Source organism: Trachurus trachurus (assembly GCF_905171665.1).
Source record: "Trachurus trachurus genome assembly, chromosome: 9".
NCBI lineage: Eukaryota > Metazoa > Chordata > Actinopteri > Carangiformes > Carangidae > Trachurus > Trachurus trachurus.
Window position 1 is genome coordinate 9,077,865 of NC_139895.1, and position 16,997 is coordinate 9,094,861.

The window sequence follows — 16,997 nt, forward strand, 5'->3', positions numbered from 1 at the left end:
GTCCCGTGTGGTCAAGAGAGGATTCAGGGATTTTGAGATTTGCTTTGTAGAATTCATTTCTTAGGAACAAGCAGAGTTTTTTTAAACAAGCGCAATTGCAGAGGCTTAAGAAAACGAGCTTGGTAACCACACTCGCCCCGTTTGCTCATGTTTTATTAAACAGCAGCAGCAAAAAAAAAAAAAGGGTAAAAACCTGAGGGAGTACTTCCAGTCTGTATCCGAGTCTCTCTGCACACATTTTTAGAAACAATCCCGTCAGGCCCTTTCTAATAGGATTGTTGGGAGTCTGGAGGTTTTTATTGCAGCCTTTAAAGCTGTCAGGCCCTCCACCATGCATTCAAAAAAAAAATAAAAAAGCAATGTTCCTTTAACTGATCTTGTAGGACTTGTAGTGCTGTTGCACTGTGATCGGGCTGTGTGACAAGCATCCTTCTGCTCCGGAGCCAAGTTTCTCCACAGTGAAGCTCGGGCAAGAGAGGAAAACGCTGCCCGAGTAAAAATAGACTGTGGAAAACAGATAAGGGCCAGTGGGTTTTTCTTTTTCTTTTGGGTGTGTGTGCTGGTGGTTAAAGGGATAGTTCAACATTTTGGCAAATTGGCCCATTGCCATAATCCCTATATAGTCATAGCAGTAGGTTCGTTACCTTTAATTGTCGGTGCAAGATATTTTTAGAACGGCGGAGCAGAGCGGCGAGCTGCTCAGAGCTACGCTACGGAGGCTCATGGGGTTTCTTGGTTTCCCTCATCAAACTCATCAAATACACAATCCAACAACTCCAAAACGCTCTGGTGGACAAGTTGTGACCTGCACATTCACCACGCTATGAGATAATGACAGAACGTTACGAAACAGAGTTGTTTTAGAGGTAAATCCATGCAAAACCGCTGAAGTGCGTTGCGTTCTGGGGCAGTTTTTCAGCAAGCAGTCTCTGCATTTAGCTCTTAAACCGCTCCGTCTCGTAACGTTCCATTATTATCTCATAGCGTGGTGAATGTGCAGGTCACAACTTGTCCGCCAGAGCGTTTTGGAGTTGTTGGATTGTGTATTTGATGAGTTTGATGAGGGAAACCAAGAAATCCCATTAGCCTCCGTAGCTAAAAACAGCTTACACCGACAATTAAAGGTAACGAACCTACTGCTAAGACTATAGGGATTACGGCAATGGGCCAATTTGCCAAAATGTTGAACTATCCCTTTAAGATGATGGCTGAAGCACAGATATGACACCCAGCTCTTGTCACATGGAGTAACCCCACCCCCCAGCCCCCACCCTCCTCCCCTCCTCGCTGGCCTAAACACAGTGGAGAGGACTTGTTGTCGACTCCACGGGGACCGACCTAGTTCCCTCTCGCTGCTAAAGGTCACATGTCTCGTGGCTCTGGTGTGTGTGTGTGTGTGTGTGTGTGTGTGTGTGTGTGTGTGTGTGTGTGTGTGTGTGTTTTGGACTGACTTGACTTCAAACACAAACAATGAACTTGAGGATGTAACAGTGAGACATCAGCACCTACAGCGACAAGAGGAGGGAGTGGGACAGGCAGAGAAGAAGGATAATAAGCTGCGGTTTTTTTTTTTTTTTTTTATAAATCAGTTGTGAGCCAGAAAAAAAAAACTTTTCTGAAACGTTGAGGTTAGAAATCAAAATCATCCCCTGAGCCTCCGTGGTGGTGGTGGTTGGCTGCAGTCAGCGGATGAGGCAGCTGGTGCTCCTATTAGGTAGCATTAGCTCAGCGCCCTCAACCGCAGCCACAAACTTTATCTGCCGCACTCATTTGCGATGGAAAAAAGCAAAGCCGATTGAGGAGCCTGCCTGCCTGCCTGCCTGCCTGCCTGCCTGCCTGCCTGCCTGCCTGCCTGTCGGGCCGAGGCCGGCGGCGAGGCCGGAGAGCAGAGAGCAGAGAGCGGCTCGCTCTGGCTCTGGCTCTGGCTCTGGCAGCCTCCGTCCTCACCCACTGTGACGGCTTTACTGCTCCGTGTTTACATTAACATACAGTAACGTCATGTGTGCAGCAGCAGCAGCAGCAGCAGCAGCAGCAGCAGCAGCAGCAGCCAGAGTATTTATTTATAAAGGCAGATTTGATTCAGCCCACCCCTCTATATTCAACACAACTATTTTAAGGATAATACTGTGTGTCTCTCAGACTGTGGTTCATGAGGTTCATCATAACACACCGACGTGACTGTAGAGATGAATCTGCAGGTTTATTTTGGGTGAAGCAGAAAAGGAGACAGAGCGAAGCACATCTGCCTTAATTGTAAGGTGTTTCCAACATGATGATGTCCTGTTTTACATTTTACTTTATTTTTCCCCCAAAACTGAAATTTGGAGTCCAAATTTTCTTTTTATGATGATGTTGTCTCCATGAAACGACCAGTTTCCTTCTGGCAAAAACGACCACTACAGCCGCTGCTATTAGAAAATGAAACCTTAAGTGTAACAACAATGTAGTTCAAAGACAAAAGATGTCTTTTAAATGTCTTTATTTTGTCCAAAAACCATCAGTATTCATGTGATGTGATCAATCTAAGCCATATAAACAGACATTAAGTTGAATATCAAATGCATAATACCAAATAGGTTTATTAAAAACTAATTTTCAAGCACTCAAGCCCCAACAGATCTAGAAGTATTCACTTGATCCGTTGATGCTAATTTAGTTTAGTTTAGTTTATTTAGATCCCCATTAGCTTTTGCCACGCAGCAGCTATTCTTCCTGCTAATTCACATAAAATGATATAAAACAGCTGCATCAGAGGATTTTTATGGTTTAAAAAACAACATAAATGTTATAAATGCATATTTAAACAACTGCTGTTAAAAACTGAAACATTAACAAAGTGAAACCACATCTCTGTCAGACGTGTGTGAACTGACTGTGACCTTTCATTGGCACTACCATTGAACCGTGATGTTTTTTAGCCCTATCAAACAGCAAGGGCTTATGGGTAATGAAGTCCATTAAAAGGGCCACGAAAATAACCGTAAATATAGAGTCAAAGACAGTGTCAGACAGTTACAAAAAAAGCTGCTCTAGTCTGGACATGTGTAACAAACCACAAGTCAGGCTGTTGTTGAGACAGTCTTTGTTGCATTTGTCGCTAACATCCTTCCTCTGTCTGGAGCCGAGGTTCCTGTTCCACTTTGACTCTGCGCTGCTGCGTTTAATTGCATTAAGGCGACAGATAAATTCATGGGCCGACACTAAAAGCAGGTTAAATTTAAAGTTTTTCCTCTGTTTCAACATCGGTTGGTTTGATTAGATTTCCAGACTCTGATAGAAAACATGCAGCAGCTTCGTCCTGACCTGACGGGATGTGGACGACGTAAACAATAAAGGTTACATAATGTATAATATTAAAAACATCAGCTGATGAAACAGGTCTGTCAGGGCTGCATGTCGTCTATTCATGCTTCAAAGCCTCCGCTCATCAGGAAGTAGAGAGCACAAACACACACACACACACACACACGACACACACAGAGGACAAGGTGTTGAGATGTTGTGCGTGATGACTTTTCTGCAACCCTACCTGTGGTTACCCATAATGCCTTTCTCTGCATAGAGAGACACTTGTGTGGATCTCAATCACAGCCTCATGAGGAAGGAAATGCATTATGGTGCCTCGAGGACTCTCTCTCTCTCTCTCTCTCACACACACACACACACACACACACACACACACACACTGCATTTTGGTGAGAATGTAAACACAGCAGTATTTGTTTATAAGAAAAAACCTCCACAGGGGAATCTTTATCATCTTTAACATAAAACTTCTGCTCTGAGGTTTTCAGCTTGTGCTCATTTGGGATTGAGACGGATGTTTAGAATCAATAAATCTAGAGCTCGGTTTTGTGATCAGCTGTGTGTTGTGTGTGTGAGTGTGTGTGTGTGTGTGTGTGAGGTTTATGTAATATCCCACTAAACTGCGTCTTTTATTGATATTTCATTCAGAAAGCTCAGATTCTGACGGTGGTGGTGGATTACAGTCTCTTCCTCCTCCTCCTCCGTCTGCTCGCTGCTTTGTTATTCTGCAAATACACCAGATATCTTCAGCGCTGCTCATCGACTTTAAAGGGATAGTGCAACATTTTGGCAAATTGGTCCATGTCCATAATCCCTATAGTTTTAGCAGTAGGTTCGTTACCTTTACTTGTGGGTGCAAGCTGTTTTTAGAACGGTGGAGCAGAGCCATGAGCTGCTCAGAGCTACGCTACGGAGGCTCATGGGATTTCTTGGTTTCCCTCATCAAACTCATCAAATACACAATCCAACAACTCCACAACGCTCTGGTGGACAAGTTGTGACCTGCACATCCACCACGCTATGAGATAATAACAGAACGTTACCAGACAGAGTTGTTTTAGAGGTAAATGCAGAGACTGCTTGATGAAAAACTGCCCCCGACGGGAACGCGCATCAGCAGTTTTGCATGAATTTACCTCTAAAACAACTCTGTCTGGTAACGTTCTGTTATTATCTCATAGCGTGGTGAATGTGCAGGTCACAACTTGTCCACCAGAGCGTTTTGGAGTTGTTGGATTGTGTATTTGATGAGTTTGATGAGAGAAACCAAGAAATCCCATGAGCCTCCGTAGCGTAGCTCTGAGCAGCTCGCCGCTCCGCTCCGCCGTTCTAAAAACAGCTTGCACCGACTGCTATGACTATAGCGATTATGGCAATGGGCCAATTTGCCAAAATGTTGAACTATCCCTTTAAAGCTCGACGTCGCAGCAGCTGCAGAGAAAAACGTGGCTCTTATTACAGTTTAATCCAGATTATTCTTCTTTTTTTAATCATCTAAAACACACTCTCTCTTCTCCTAGCACTCTGTAAACTTTCTATATTTGCATGATTTTTTTCTTTTTTTAAATAAGAGTTTTGCAGGAAGGAGCCGTTTGTTGTTTTAAAGTTGGAACAAGTTTGTTGTTTTGTCTTTCTGGCCTGATGTAATGATTTGTAACAAGGAAATGAAAGTTGTTCCCAAAGAAACGACTCTGAGCACAGTTTCATTAGAGCTGACGTGCTGATGATAGACTGTGTGCCCAGGCCTCAGCCTCAGCCTCATTTTGTCTCTTTTAGCTCCTTGCCAGAGTTTTGTGTGTGTGTGTGTGTGTGTGTGTGTGTATGGGAACCGTGACAAGGAGGAAGAACAAGTGTGCTACAGCAGTTACGGGTTGAAAAGAGAAAAGCACCCCAGGGTGTCTGTCGCCGACATTCTTGTACTCAGCGGTGTGATTTCAGCTCTTCATTGTCAACTTACATGTTTTTTTTTTCTCTCTCTTTCTCTCTTTCAGTCATTTCAGGGCAGTCAAGGAAGAGCCTATCTGTTCAACTCAGTGTGAGTATGAGCCTCACACCCACAGTTCATCTGCTTCTGCTTCCTCCACCTTCGCACCACACTGTGATCTGGGGGATTGTAAACAAAAGTCACATGGACTCACAAGCAGCAGCAGCTCGGGCACTGGACCGAGTTATAAATTCACATTTGCATTTTGCAACAGCGGAGCAGAGCCGTGAGCTTTCCATGGGATTTCTTGGTTTTCCCTCATCAGACTCATCAAATACACAATCCAACAACTCCAAAACGCTCTGGTGGACAAGTTGTGACCTGCACATTCATCACGCTATGAGATAATAACAGAACGTTACCAGACAGAGTTGTTTTTGAGGTAAATTCAGAGACTGTTTGCTGAAAAACTGTCCCTGAAGGCAACGCACATCAGCGGTTTTGCATGAATTTACCCCTAAAAACAACTCTGTCTGGTAACGTTCTGTTATTATCTCATAGCATGGTGAATGTGCAGGTCACAACTTGTCCACCAGAGCGTTTTGGAGTTGTTGGATTGTGTGTTTGATGAGTTTGATGAGGGAAACCAATAAATCCCATTAGCCTCCGTAGCGTAGCTCTGAGCAGCTCACGGCTCTGCTCCGCCGTTCTAAAAATAGCTTGCACCGACAATTAAAGATAATGAACCTACTGCTATGACTATAGAGATTATGGCAATGGGCCAATTTGCCAAAATGTTCAACTATCCCTTTAAATAGTCAGTTTGCTAACTAATCAATGCAGCTGCAGTTTAGCGGTTGTACGTGCGCAGGGAACAGGTTGTTCTAAAAATGAGGAACAAGTTTAAAAGTATTAATAAAATAGACTAAACAGCTTCCTTGCGCTAATGTCCACGGTGGGTGGGCACGCACGCCTCTCTGTCCGTTCACCTGAGAGGCTTTTTATTCATGAACCACTGCTAACGATGTGATTAGCATGACGCGCACACACACACACACACACACACACACACACACACACACACACACACACACACACACACACACACACACACACACACACACACACACACACACAGACTTCATGCTCTGGGAGAACAGATTGTCGTGTTGTGTCTAAAAACCCAAAGTCAGACTTCTGTGGAGCTGGGCAGGATTTCCTGTTCTGCTGCATTTTGTTTTATCAGAGTTTCACAGAAACCCTCTCAGGTAGAAAACGAAAACTGATGCCAAAATGTTTTTGGGGCGTCACGTTTTTCAGAGTTCAACAGAAACATATCTGGTCTGAGTTCAGTTTAAAGAGTCAAAGCTGATTCATAAGGAGATGCAAGTGTATCTGTGAACCAAAAAGCCATCTCGGTGTAGTTTTCCATCTCCTCTCTCTCTCAGCTTCTCTCTGGAGCTCCAGTAACAACAGGTCGGTGTCAGCCAATCAGAAGAGAGGAGGCTCTGTGCCTCTCTTCTGATTGGCTGACTGTTTGATCTGATTGATCCGATTAAAAATTGAGCAGATTTCAGAATAAAACACTCAGAGAAAAACAAATCCTGCAAGTGTTGGATGGATGGATGGATGGTGGGTCCTGAAGGTGGGCGGGGCTTTGTTGTGACATCACAAAGTGACAGGAAGTCCTGACAGCTGGTTTTAAGGCTCAGTTTCTGAATACAGTCTGTGTGCATTTCTCTGTTTGATACTTTCACAGTATTAATAAAGAACCTAGAGCTGCTTTATAATCACTCTACACACAGGTTTCTTACTTTATACTATATTGGACCTTAATATTACAGTGTTTCAGTGTAAATCAGGCCCTAATGAGACTTTCAAACACATCAGTCGAGCTGGTTAACGTCCATCTCTTCAATCCTGAAACAGCTTTCAGTGGTTTATTTCCTAGTTGGTTGGCTGGTTGTTTGTTTGACCTGGTTTTCAGTCTTAATGAACCAGGCAGACGTTTGTCTCCTCCAGAGGCCTGGGACATTTTCAGGTGTCACGGTGCAGCTGCTTTTGTGCCACCTGAGTCTGAATTACATTGTTCTCACCTGCCAGAAAAAACAATTGACTGAGAGAAACGAGAGCCTCTAGAGTCTGAGTGAAATCGTTTCCAGACGAGCTCAGAGTCAAAGCAGCTGGAGCCCAGTCGACATTTCTTACAGCGTTCTGCAGGTAAAAAGACATTTAGCCTTCAAACAGCTTAAGAAAATCAGACAATAAAAGTTTTTATGTGTCCAGATACAACTTGGTTATATAACATTAAGATTGTTTCAGTCATAGTTCAATTCAAATGCACCTCGGGGAGGATTTATACTTTTCTCCAATACATTTTGGAATTAGTGCTGATGTTATATCCAATACGAGATAATCTCGGAAAATGTCACTGTTGACAGGAAGAAAATCCATCTGCCAAAATGTCAACTGTTTTTCTTTTCTATTGAAACATATTTTCCACAGTTTTTCAGTGAATCGTGCAGGAAAATAAACCAAAACTGTTGAAGTCTCATGTGAGAAAATGTGAATATTTAATATCTACAGAAATAATTGAGATAGAAAGCAGTATGTGAATATTTAATATCTACAGAAATAATTGAGATAGAAAGCACTTCTATCTGCAGTTTTAGCATCTATACCGAATCTTTGTCATTTTTTACCTGTAAATGAGACTTTGACAGGGGCTGTTTTTGATGAAGAGTGCGGGGCAAGTTACTCAAAATTAGGTATTAGTTACAGTTACTAGTAGTTACTTTTCAAATAGTAATTGAAATACTGGTTCATCAAAGTAATCAGTTAGGCTACTACGACTTTTAACTACTTTTTTCTCTTACATTTCTCTTACTAATGTAAACACAGGCTTTTATTTTGGTGGGACAAGACAACTGTCAAAGTTGATCTATCATTGTTCCCATGATCAGTTAATCAATAAAACACAATAGATTTGTTGTGTGTTTATTGTCATCTCGACAGGCCTGTAAAGAACAAAGCTTTAGAGAGTAGACTCGACCCTGAACGCCCCACCATAGTGTGGCCTGTGGTTGTGTTGTGACCACGCCCACCAAGTCATGTGATCAGTGATCAATAAACTGTATAATATCTTCTTTTTTTCTTAAAAAAAAAAAAACTTTTATTAGTGCAATATAGGGTGAGGACACACAATCAAACACTACAGGGATGCAACAAGGGTGATTAAAACAACAGCACAGCACAAACAAGACTCCAAATAGGCGAACAGAGAGAAAAGAAAAACAAAAACAAGACAAAAAAAAAGGTGGGCTTAGATTTTTCCCTGTGTGTGCGAGTGTGTGTGTGGGCAAATGACTTCTCGTGTGAGATATTTGGATCAAGAGAGAGTACAGTTGTCAGTATTAAAGGGATAGCTCAACATTTTTGGCAAATTGGCTCATTGCCATAATCCCTATAGTCATACCAGCAGTAGGTTCGTTACCTTTATTTGTCGGTGCAAGCTATTTTTAGAACGGCGGAACAGGGCTGCGAGCTGCTCAGAGCTTCGCTATTCACCACGCTATGAGAGAATAACAGAACGTTACCAGACAGAGTTGTTTTAGAGGGAAATGCAGAGACTGCTTGCCGACGGGAACTTGCATTGGTGGTTTTGCATGAATTTACCTCTGAAACAACTCTGTCTGGTAACGTTCTGTTATTATCTCATAGCGTGGTGAATGTGCAGGTCACAACTTCTCCACCAGAGCGTTTTGGAGTTGTTGGATTGTGTATTTGATGAGTTTGATAAGGGAAACCAAGAAATCCAATGAGCCTCCGTAGCGTAGCTCTGAGCAGCTCACGACTCTGCTCCGCCGTTCTAAAAATAGCTTGCACCGGCAATTAAAGGTAACGAACGTACTGCTATGACTATAGGGATTATGGCAATGGACCAATATGCCTAAATGATGAGAAAGAGAGCAAAATACACAAGTTAAAATAAGTATTCGTACTGTATCCGTAACTTTCAGACCTCCAGCTAAACTGTATAATATCTGAGGTTGTCAGCTATTTTCACACAAGTGACAAACTCATTTAAATGAAATGTATTAAGCTGCACTGCAAACAACAGTCAAGTGTTACTTCAGCCTCTTCTTCCTGACGTTTGTTTGACTTCTTCTTCCTCCTCCTCCACAGGGTGAATGTCGGCTGCGGGCCAGCTGAGGAGCGGGTTCTCCTCACAGGTTTACACGCCGTGGCGGACATCTACTGTGAAAACTGTAAAACCACTCTGGGCTGGAAATATGTAAGCGACACACACTTTCACTTAAACACTTTAAAATGTCGCACTTTTCACCTGCACATTTTTTTCCTTTCACTTCCCTCTGATGCACCACTTAACACTCGGTCGCTGTGTTGTTGCGCAACCGTGGACAAAATGCCGCGGCCACAGGTCATAAGGAAACACGGCGGCTCATTAAAGCGTCGCTCCATTAAAACCATGGTGACAGTTTTTTCTCCTCCTCCTCCTCCTCCTTCTTCTTCTTTTTCTTCTCCTTTTGCTCAGGTTTGTGTTGAGGCTCGGTGAGTGCGAGCGCTCTGTGGTCTCCTGGAGCGCGGGATAATTACAGAGCTGAAAGGTTGGCTGCAGACAGACAGGCAGGCTGGTACCTCGGAGAGTCTGCAGTGATTAAATGTCAGGCCGTTTTGAAGAGGCCTGTCCCAGTAATTGTCTGAAATGACTGTAGACGGTGTAAAATAACTCAGCGGAGGACGAGGACGAGTTAGAGTTAGAGTTCGAGCCGGGGACACTCGCTCGCTTTAAAAGCGGCTCCTCGGGTAACAGGAACAATTAGGAGCGTAGCTGTCGGTGACGGGAGGAAACGTTGGTTTTCACTGTTTCCATAAGATCCAGCTCCGATGGTTTCCCTCATCAAACTCATCAAATACACAATCCAACAACCACGCTATGAGATAATAACAGATCGTTACCAGACAGAGTTGTTTTTAAGGTAAATTCATGCAAAACTGCTGATGCGCGTTGCCTTCAGGGACAGTTTTTCATCAAGCAGTCTCTGCATTTCCCTCTAAAACAACTCTGTGTGGTAACGTTCTGTTATTATCTCATAACGTGGTGAATGTGCAGGTCACAACTTGTCCACCAGAGCGTTTTGGAGTTGTTGGATTGTGTATTTGATGAGTTTGATGAGGGAAACCAAGAAATCCCATGAGCCTCCGTAGCGTAGCTCTGAGCAGCTCACGGCTCTGCTCCGCCGTTCTAAAAATAGCTTGCACTGACAATTAAAGGTAACGAACCTACTGCTATGACTATAGGGATTACGGCAATGGGACAATTTGCCTTAATGTTGAACTATCCCTTTAAGTAAAGAACGAAAGAGAGACAAATGATGATGATGATGATGAGGCCAGGCATCAAACTGATCAAAGTGAAGACCTGTAGTTGACTCTGTTTTCTGCCTGATGACGACGATGATGATGATGAAACTAATAATAAATCAATAGTTGAAGAGTGTCTCATCATCTTCATCGTCAGCGTGGAGCTAAATCGTCCACCAGCTCAACACGTCACAGTAGAAGTCACATCATGACATTTCAGAGGTTTAGAGAAAAGTACGGTGGCCCGAAGTGGTCAATGCATTGCAACCTTAGAAACCCTAAAAAATCTTTCTTTCTTTCTTTCTTTCTTTCTTTCTTTCTTTCTTTCTTTCTTTCTTTCTTTCTTTCTTTCTTTCATGATCTGTTTGTCCAAAACTCTCTCCATTTCTCTCTCTCCATATACAGTATCTCTTGATTTCTATCTCACCCTCTCGCTATTTCTCTGACTCTCAAATCTATCTATCTATCTATCTATCTATCTATCTATCTATCTATCTATCTATCTATCTATCTATCTATCTATCTATCTATCTATCTATCTATCTATCTATCTATCTATCTATCTATCTATCTATCTATCTATCTATCTCCTTCTTTATTATCTACCCGTATCTCTGTTATTTCTTTCTACCCCCTTTCTCTGTCTTTTTACTTCTTTCTTTCTGTATTTTTCTATCTAACCCGTATCTCTGTCTTATTATTCTTTCTTTCTTTCTTTCTTTCTTTCTTTCTTTCTTTCTTTCTTTCTTTCTTTCTACCCTCTCTGCATCTTTTTACTTCTTGCTTTCTTTCAACTATCGAATGTTTGACCTCTCTGGGCCACCATAAACTCTAATGTAAAGTTTAATTTCTAATTTCTTTCACTGATGTTCGACACTTCTTCTTTTTGTTTCTTTTTTTTTTTTTTTTAATTCTCTGTGTTTTTATTTTTCTAAAAGAAACGTGGGCGTCGGATTTTTTGTTCCTTTAACTGATGCGTCGCATTTGTTTGTTTGTTTGTTTTGCAGGAACACGCGTTCGAGAGCAGTCAAAAGTACAAAGAGGGAAAGTTCATCATCGAGCTGGCTCACATGATCAAGGACAACGGATGGGAGTGACGCGGCCGCGGCTCTCTTTCTTTCTTTCTTTTTTTTTCTGACCTTGGAATGCTCTTTATTGAACTGCGTGGAGCGACGACCATCGACCACCAACCCCACTACCCCCACCCCCCCTCATCACCGCCGCCGCCACCACCCGGCAACCATTCCCTCAGAGAAAGAGAAAGAGAGAGAGAGAGAGAGGGGGAAAAAAACAAAACAAACACATCCTCCTCCTCCACTAAACGCCACCTGTTCGTCTCCTTTAAACGTGCACACATTGTGAAACTGAACGGCGAAGAGGAGGAGGAGGAGGAGGAGGAGGGGGCGGAGCTTCAACAGGAGGCCTGTCATTTACTTTGAAGATTGTACGTTCTCCGGAGCCGTTGTGGGTTTGATTCCCGCCTCCCCTTCCTTCCCGCCATTTTTACCCACCCACCCACCCACTCACCACCACCTCCTCCTCCTCCTCCTCCTCCACCCAACTGAACCACGCTTTACAAGTGATTGTGGTGATCATGGCGACCACTGTGCGTACGGAGATAAACTTCACTGAGAGAACATTTCTTTGTTTGTTTTTTTCTCGGACTCGGACGACTTTGGTTATTTTTTAATGTTATTTGCTCTAGTTTTAACTTCTGGGTTTGGTAAAGTTTATTATTATTATTATTATTATTATTATTATGATGATGATTATTATTATTTTTTCTTTTTCTTTGTTTTCGGTTTGATGGCAGATGGATGTTACTGGTTAGCATTTTATTTCCCTGTCGAGTCTGTCACGTTGTTCATGTTTTTGTTCTTATGTTTCTATGTTTCTGTTTACTCGTCGTTGGCTTGTCGTATCTCTGCCTCTAGCTGAGCATGCTTTTCTTTGCTAATGTCCAAATGAGCAATCAGGGACGGGGTGAGGAGCCGAGGGGAAAGGGAGTTTATTGTAGTTACAAAAATGTAGCAGCATCTTGCTTTTTCTTTTTTTCTTTCTCTTGTGTGCGCGTGTTTTATTTTTATTTTTTAAAAGCGGCAAAGGATGGGATTGCAGTAGTGTGAGATTTTATACCTAATATGTTTTTTTTTTTTTTCCTGTTTTTATCTTTATTCTTTATCGTGAATTTTCCCTTATATCCTCCCCTTCTGGTACTTCTCAGCAGCACTCAACAGAAAAAGAAAAGCATTGAAAGCAGCACCTAGTATTTGACATATATGGATTTATATACACACACAGAAACAAACACACACATAATATATATAAACATATATATGGATATTTGTGTTTGGATGAATGCGATTGTGGCTGGTCCCATTTTTGCAGCAGAAACATAAAGAAGGTGAAAAGACACAGAGAATAAGTTTCTAGACCGGGGAACCACTCGTCATAAAACATTATGGCAGACTGTATTATTCCATTGTCTAGTAATGAAAGAGACACAGCTACATATGATTTTATAGATACATTTATATATATATATAGAAGTATATACACATACTATGATTACATATCCATTAATACTATGAAAATGTTCGTAGTACGTAGACATTGGAACATGGATTCTATATATTTGCTGTCATGCACATACTACGTGTGTGTGTGTATATATATGCACAACATGACTGTGTGTGTGTTTGTGTACATGCACCGTGTGTGCACGGTCACGCTACTTGAACGACGACGCTACTTCGTTTGCACTTTGCAGAGGCCTTTGGTTCATCTCGGTTTAGAGGCAAAAAAAAAAAAAAAAAAGAAAAGTTGGTTCACGCTCACGGTTTTTTTTTTTATGGCCTTCTCACAGATAAAACAAAAACAAACAAACAACAGATTGTCGGAGACGGAGAGAAAGATGTTTGAGCGTCACTCAGTTGAGGGTTTTCGTGGGAACTGTAGTTGTGTCCAGCAGCTTTTTCTGATCTGTTCAGTTTTTAATGTCGACAAAAGTTTTTCAGATTCTTCGCTGCTCTGCTAGAAATCCCGCCATTTCCTCCTCCTCCTCTTCTTCCTCTTCCTGTAGGTCTTTTTGCACTTTATGCTTATCCCTCTCTCCGTCTCTTCGTTTGAATAATCGTCTCATTGTGGACGCCCATCTGTGATTTGCCTCTAAGCCGTATGAATCTTGTGCCTCTTCAAAAAACATGAACGGCCTCCCCTTCTTTTCTTTTGTTTTGTTTGTTTGTTTTTCCGTTGTGCAGAGCATAACTCCGAAAACCTTCATGTGAACCGATGTGTCTTCCCCCCCCTCGTCCCCTTCCCTTTCTCCTCTCCTCCTCTTCCACCCTCTCGCCCCGACGCCCCCTCCCATCTCTTCTAGTTCAAAGTGGCCCTTGAATTTAACGATATTCACCAAAATCCTCATAGAGCTGTGCCCTGTTATTTTGAACGACAGAGACTTGGTATATAAAACATAATGAAACGCATATATTTTCTACATTTTCAGATTTAGAGGTGCAACAGCAGATGGATATTCAGTTTATTATTTCTCAGAGAGAAGAAAGAAAGAAAGAAAGAAAGAAAGGTTCGGACTATGAGGGAGGCCCAGGGCTTTTTTCTTTTATTGGAAGGCTTAAATTAAAGATGGCGGCAGGTAGAGGAGGAGGAGAAGGAGGAGGAGGGGCCTGATCGGATGAGATGAGATGAGATGAGAGGAGAGAGATTAAAAAAAAAAAAAAAAAAAAATCAGCAGTGATTGATTACTTTGCCGGCAAGGTCAGTCAGATCACACAACCTTTTATCCTAAAAAAAACAACAAAAAAAACAAAACGATGACAATGCAAACCCTCACCAGTCAGCAGTGAAACCTACTTGAAAATATAAAAGACATAAACAGCTGAGATATTGATTATTGGCCCGTGTTACAGTTTTTTGTACATAAAGTAACATATTTAAGGTTTTATACGTATTTCTACTGGGTTAGTTCTTTTACTTCCCCAACTTGAAGCACTTTTGTTCACTGTACCTCTGGCTGAGTGTGTGTGTGTTTGAGCGTGTGTGAGAGTGAGTGTGTGTGTGCATGTGAGTGTGTGTGTGCATGCATGTGTATTAGCCCACATGCATGCCTGCACACCAAAGTGAATGTTTACTTCCTTTTTCCTCGGACAGTTTAATTTCCTCTCTTGTGTTTGGAAGTTTTTTTTTTTTATCGTTGTTGTTATTATTATTATTATTCTTGTTGTTATTATTGTTATTATTTGTCCTGTTTTCTTTCTTTTTCTTTTTCTTTTCTTTGATTTTTCTTTTCTTTTCTTTCTTTGTTTGGTGTCACTGTCTCTCCTGGTGATCTGTCAGGCCGAGAGTCACGCTAGTTTTGTTTGGAACTGATTTATCCCCGTTGTGTTTGGTTTGTTTTTTGTTTTTTTTTGTTTTTGTTTTTCTGTTAGCTTGTTTAATTAGCTCGTGTGGTGATGAGAGCCCGTTAGAGGGGGCCGGTGTTTAGGTCTCTGCTGAGCCATGAAGACGTTGAGGGCGAGCTGGAATCTCCCACCATGTCGCAGGGAGAGCCTTTACGAAACCCTTTCACCACCACCACCACCGCCGCCGCCGCCGCCACAGTCAGTGTCTCTCTGGCCGCCATGTTGGAGGTCCTGAGCTGATTTGATTGTTTCGATGATAACGTCAACTCGTTATCAGTTGCGATATCCCACAATCCCCCCCCCTGCACACACGCACTCCCCAAAAAAAACAAAAAAAAAACAAGAACCTTATACAATCGCTCTGTAAATGGTGCATTCAGGTGATCTACATAAAGTAAACTCTGTCACACCGCCGTTTCCTGGTGATAAACTTGAAAACTACTGAGACTGAAAGATCTTTTTTTTTTTTTTTTTTTTGGCCTTAAAAACAACATTTAACAGAAAAATCTTGAAAATCGGTGGCTTTTTGGAGCGTGTTTCAGAGTTTTGCGATGTCAGTAACTCAAACATCTGTAGCTCTGTGATAACTGTAAGTTGTAGCGCTGTGGAGGAGCACCTGAATGCACCATTTACGGGAGGATAGTTGAGGCTCGGTGTGGCCTTCAAGGTCCTTCAAGTGACACACGTTCTAGTGCTGTTCAGGATCACAAAGTTCAGCATTTGTAAGTTAATCAGATTCTACTTTAATATATAAAGTCTGGAAACTCCAGAGACTCCTGAGGGGCCTCAAAAGCCCCACGACCACTCTGAATTATCACTTACACTCCTAATCAATTGCAATCAATTTGTCCAAATTGTTAATCTACAACTGGTCCAGGTTCAATTTGTACTGATATTATTTTATCAAATTGCTTCCATCTTTTTTTTTTCTGTGTCAAATCCCCAACACAGAGAAAAAGCTCAGGCAGGGCAGCATTATTAATTATTTATTATCAATACATCTGACGGTTATCCTGTTAAATAACTTATTGAATGTCCAGTGTAATAAGAGACTCATTGTTACATCCTCCTAACGCCCAAATAAAATATGTCAGTTGGAAATACAAAGATATATAAAGATTACAATCCCTTACTTTGAAATATTTACATTTTAGAAGCTGGTGCTATTGGATTTTTTTTTTTTTTTTTACATTTCACACTCAATAACTGATCATAATTATTGATAAAGGACCCAATCGACTAATCTTCTGTACCCTCTGATATTAACACAGCCATGTTAATAATGTCTACACTGGTTCCACTTTCCACTTGTTACACACACACACATGCAGCCATTTTCTCCAAACGGCCTCCAACATGGCGCCAGCAGTGGTTGCTGGGAGATCTTTTTTTTTTTTTTTTTCTTTCTTTTTTTTTTTTGACCCAGCTGCAGATCTTCTATACACACAAACAAACAGACACACACACACACACACACACAGAGACACACACACACACACAGACACACACACAGACACAGAGACACACACACACACACACACACACACACACACTCCCTTTTCGATCAGTCAGTCCAAGTTGAACCAACAAAAAGCAGCAGTTGCCAGTGTCACCGCCGGTGTTGTACCAAATAAAGAACCAGGTTCTAGCGAATGCGACGGTGTCATGTGTCAAACGGCAGGAGGGAAGCCGGGGGTGGGGGGTGGGGGGTTTGTTTGGGGGGTGGGAGGGGTCACACGGGGTCACGGGGGGGTTCAAGTGTCTCCTGGAGATTCAACAGTTATACCAAAATTAAAAGCGGAAAAATCCTGCCACTCATGACACTCGTCTTTCCGTAGAATGTTTTGATCCTCTGAACTCAACAGCGTCAAAGCAGCCTGGACGAACAGTGTGTAGATACTTGCTGCTGAATACTGTTTACTTTTTATTATTATTATTATTATTATTGTTATTTTTTGTTTTTA

The 16,997-nt window shown here is 42.0% G+C and overlaps 1 protein-coding gene across 1 annotated transcript in view; it reads left to right on the forward strand.

The window, feature by feature from the left end:
- LOC310991631 (protein yippee-like 1) overlaps nt 1-11,784 on the forward strand; it is a 41,717-nt gene extending 29,933 nt beyond the window's left edge. The window contains exons 3-5 of the mRNA XM_083979439.1: nt 5,298-5,341; nt 9,416-9,524; nt 11,623-11,784. Coding sequence (XP_083835565.1) covers nt 5,298-5,341; nt 9,416-9,524; nt 11,623-11,712 — 243 coding nt within the window. The 3' untranslated portion in view covers nt 11,713-11,784. The remainder of the gene's footprint in view (nt 1-5,297; nt 5,342-9,415; nt 9,525-11,622) is intronic.
- Nucleotides 11,785-16,997: the final 5,213 nt, after the last annotated feature.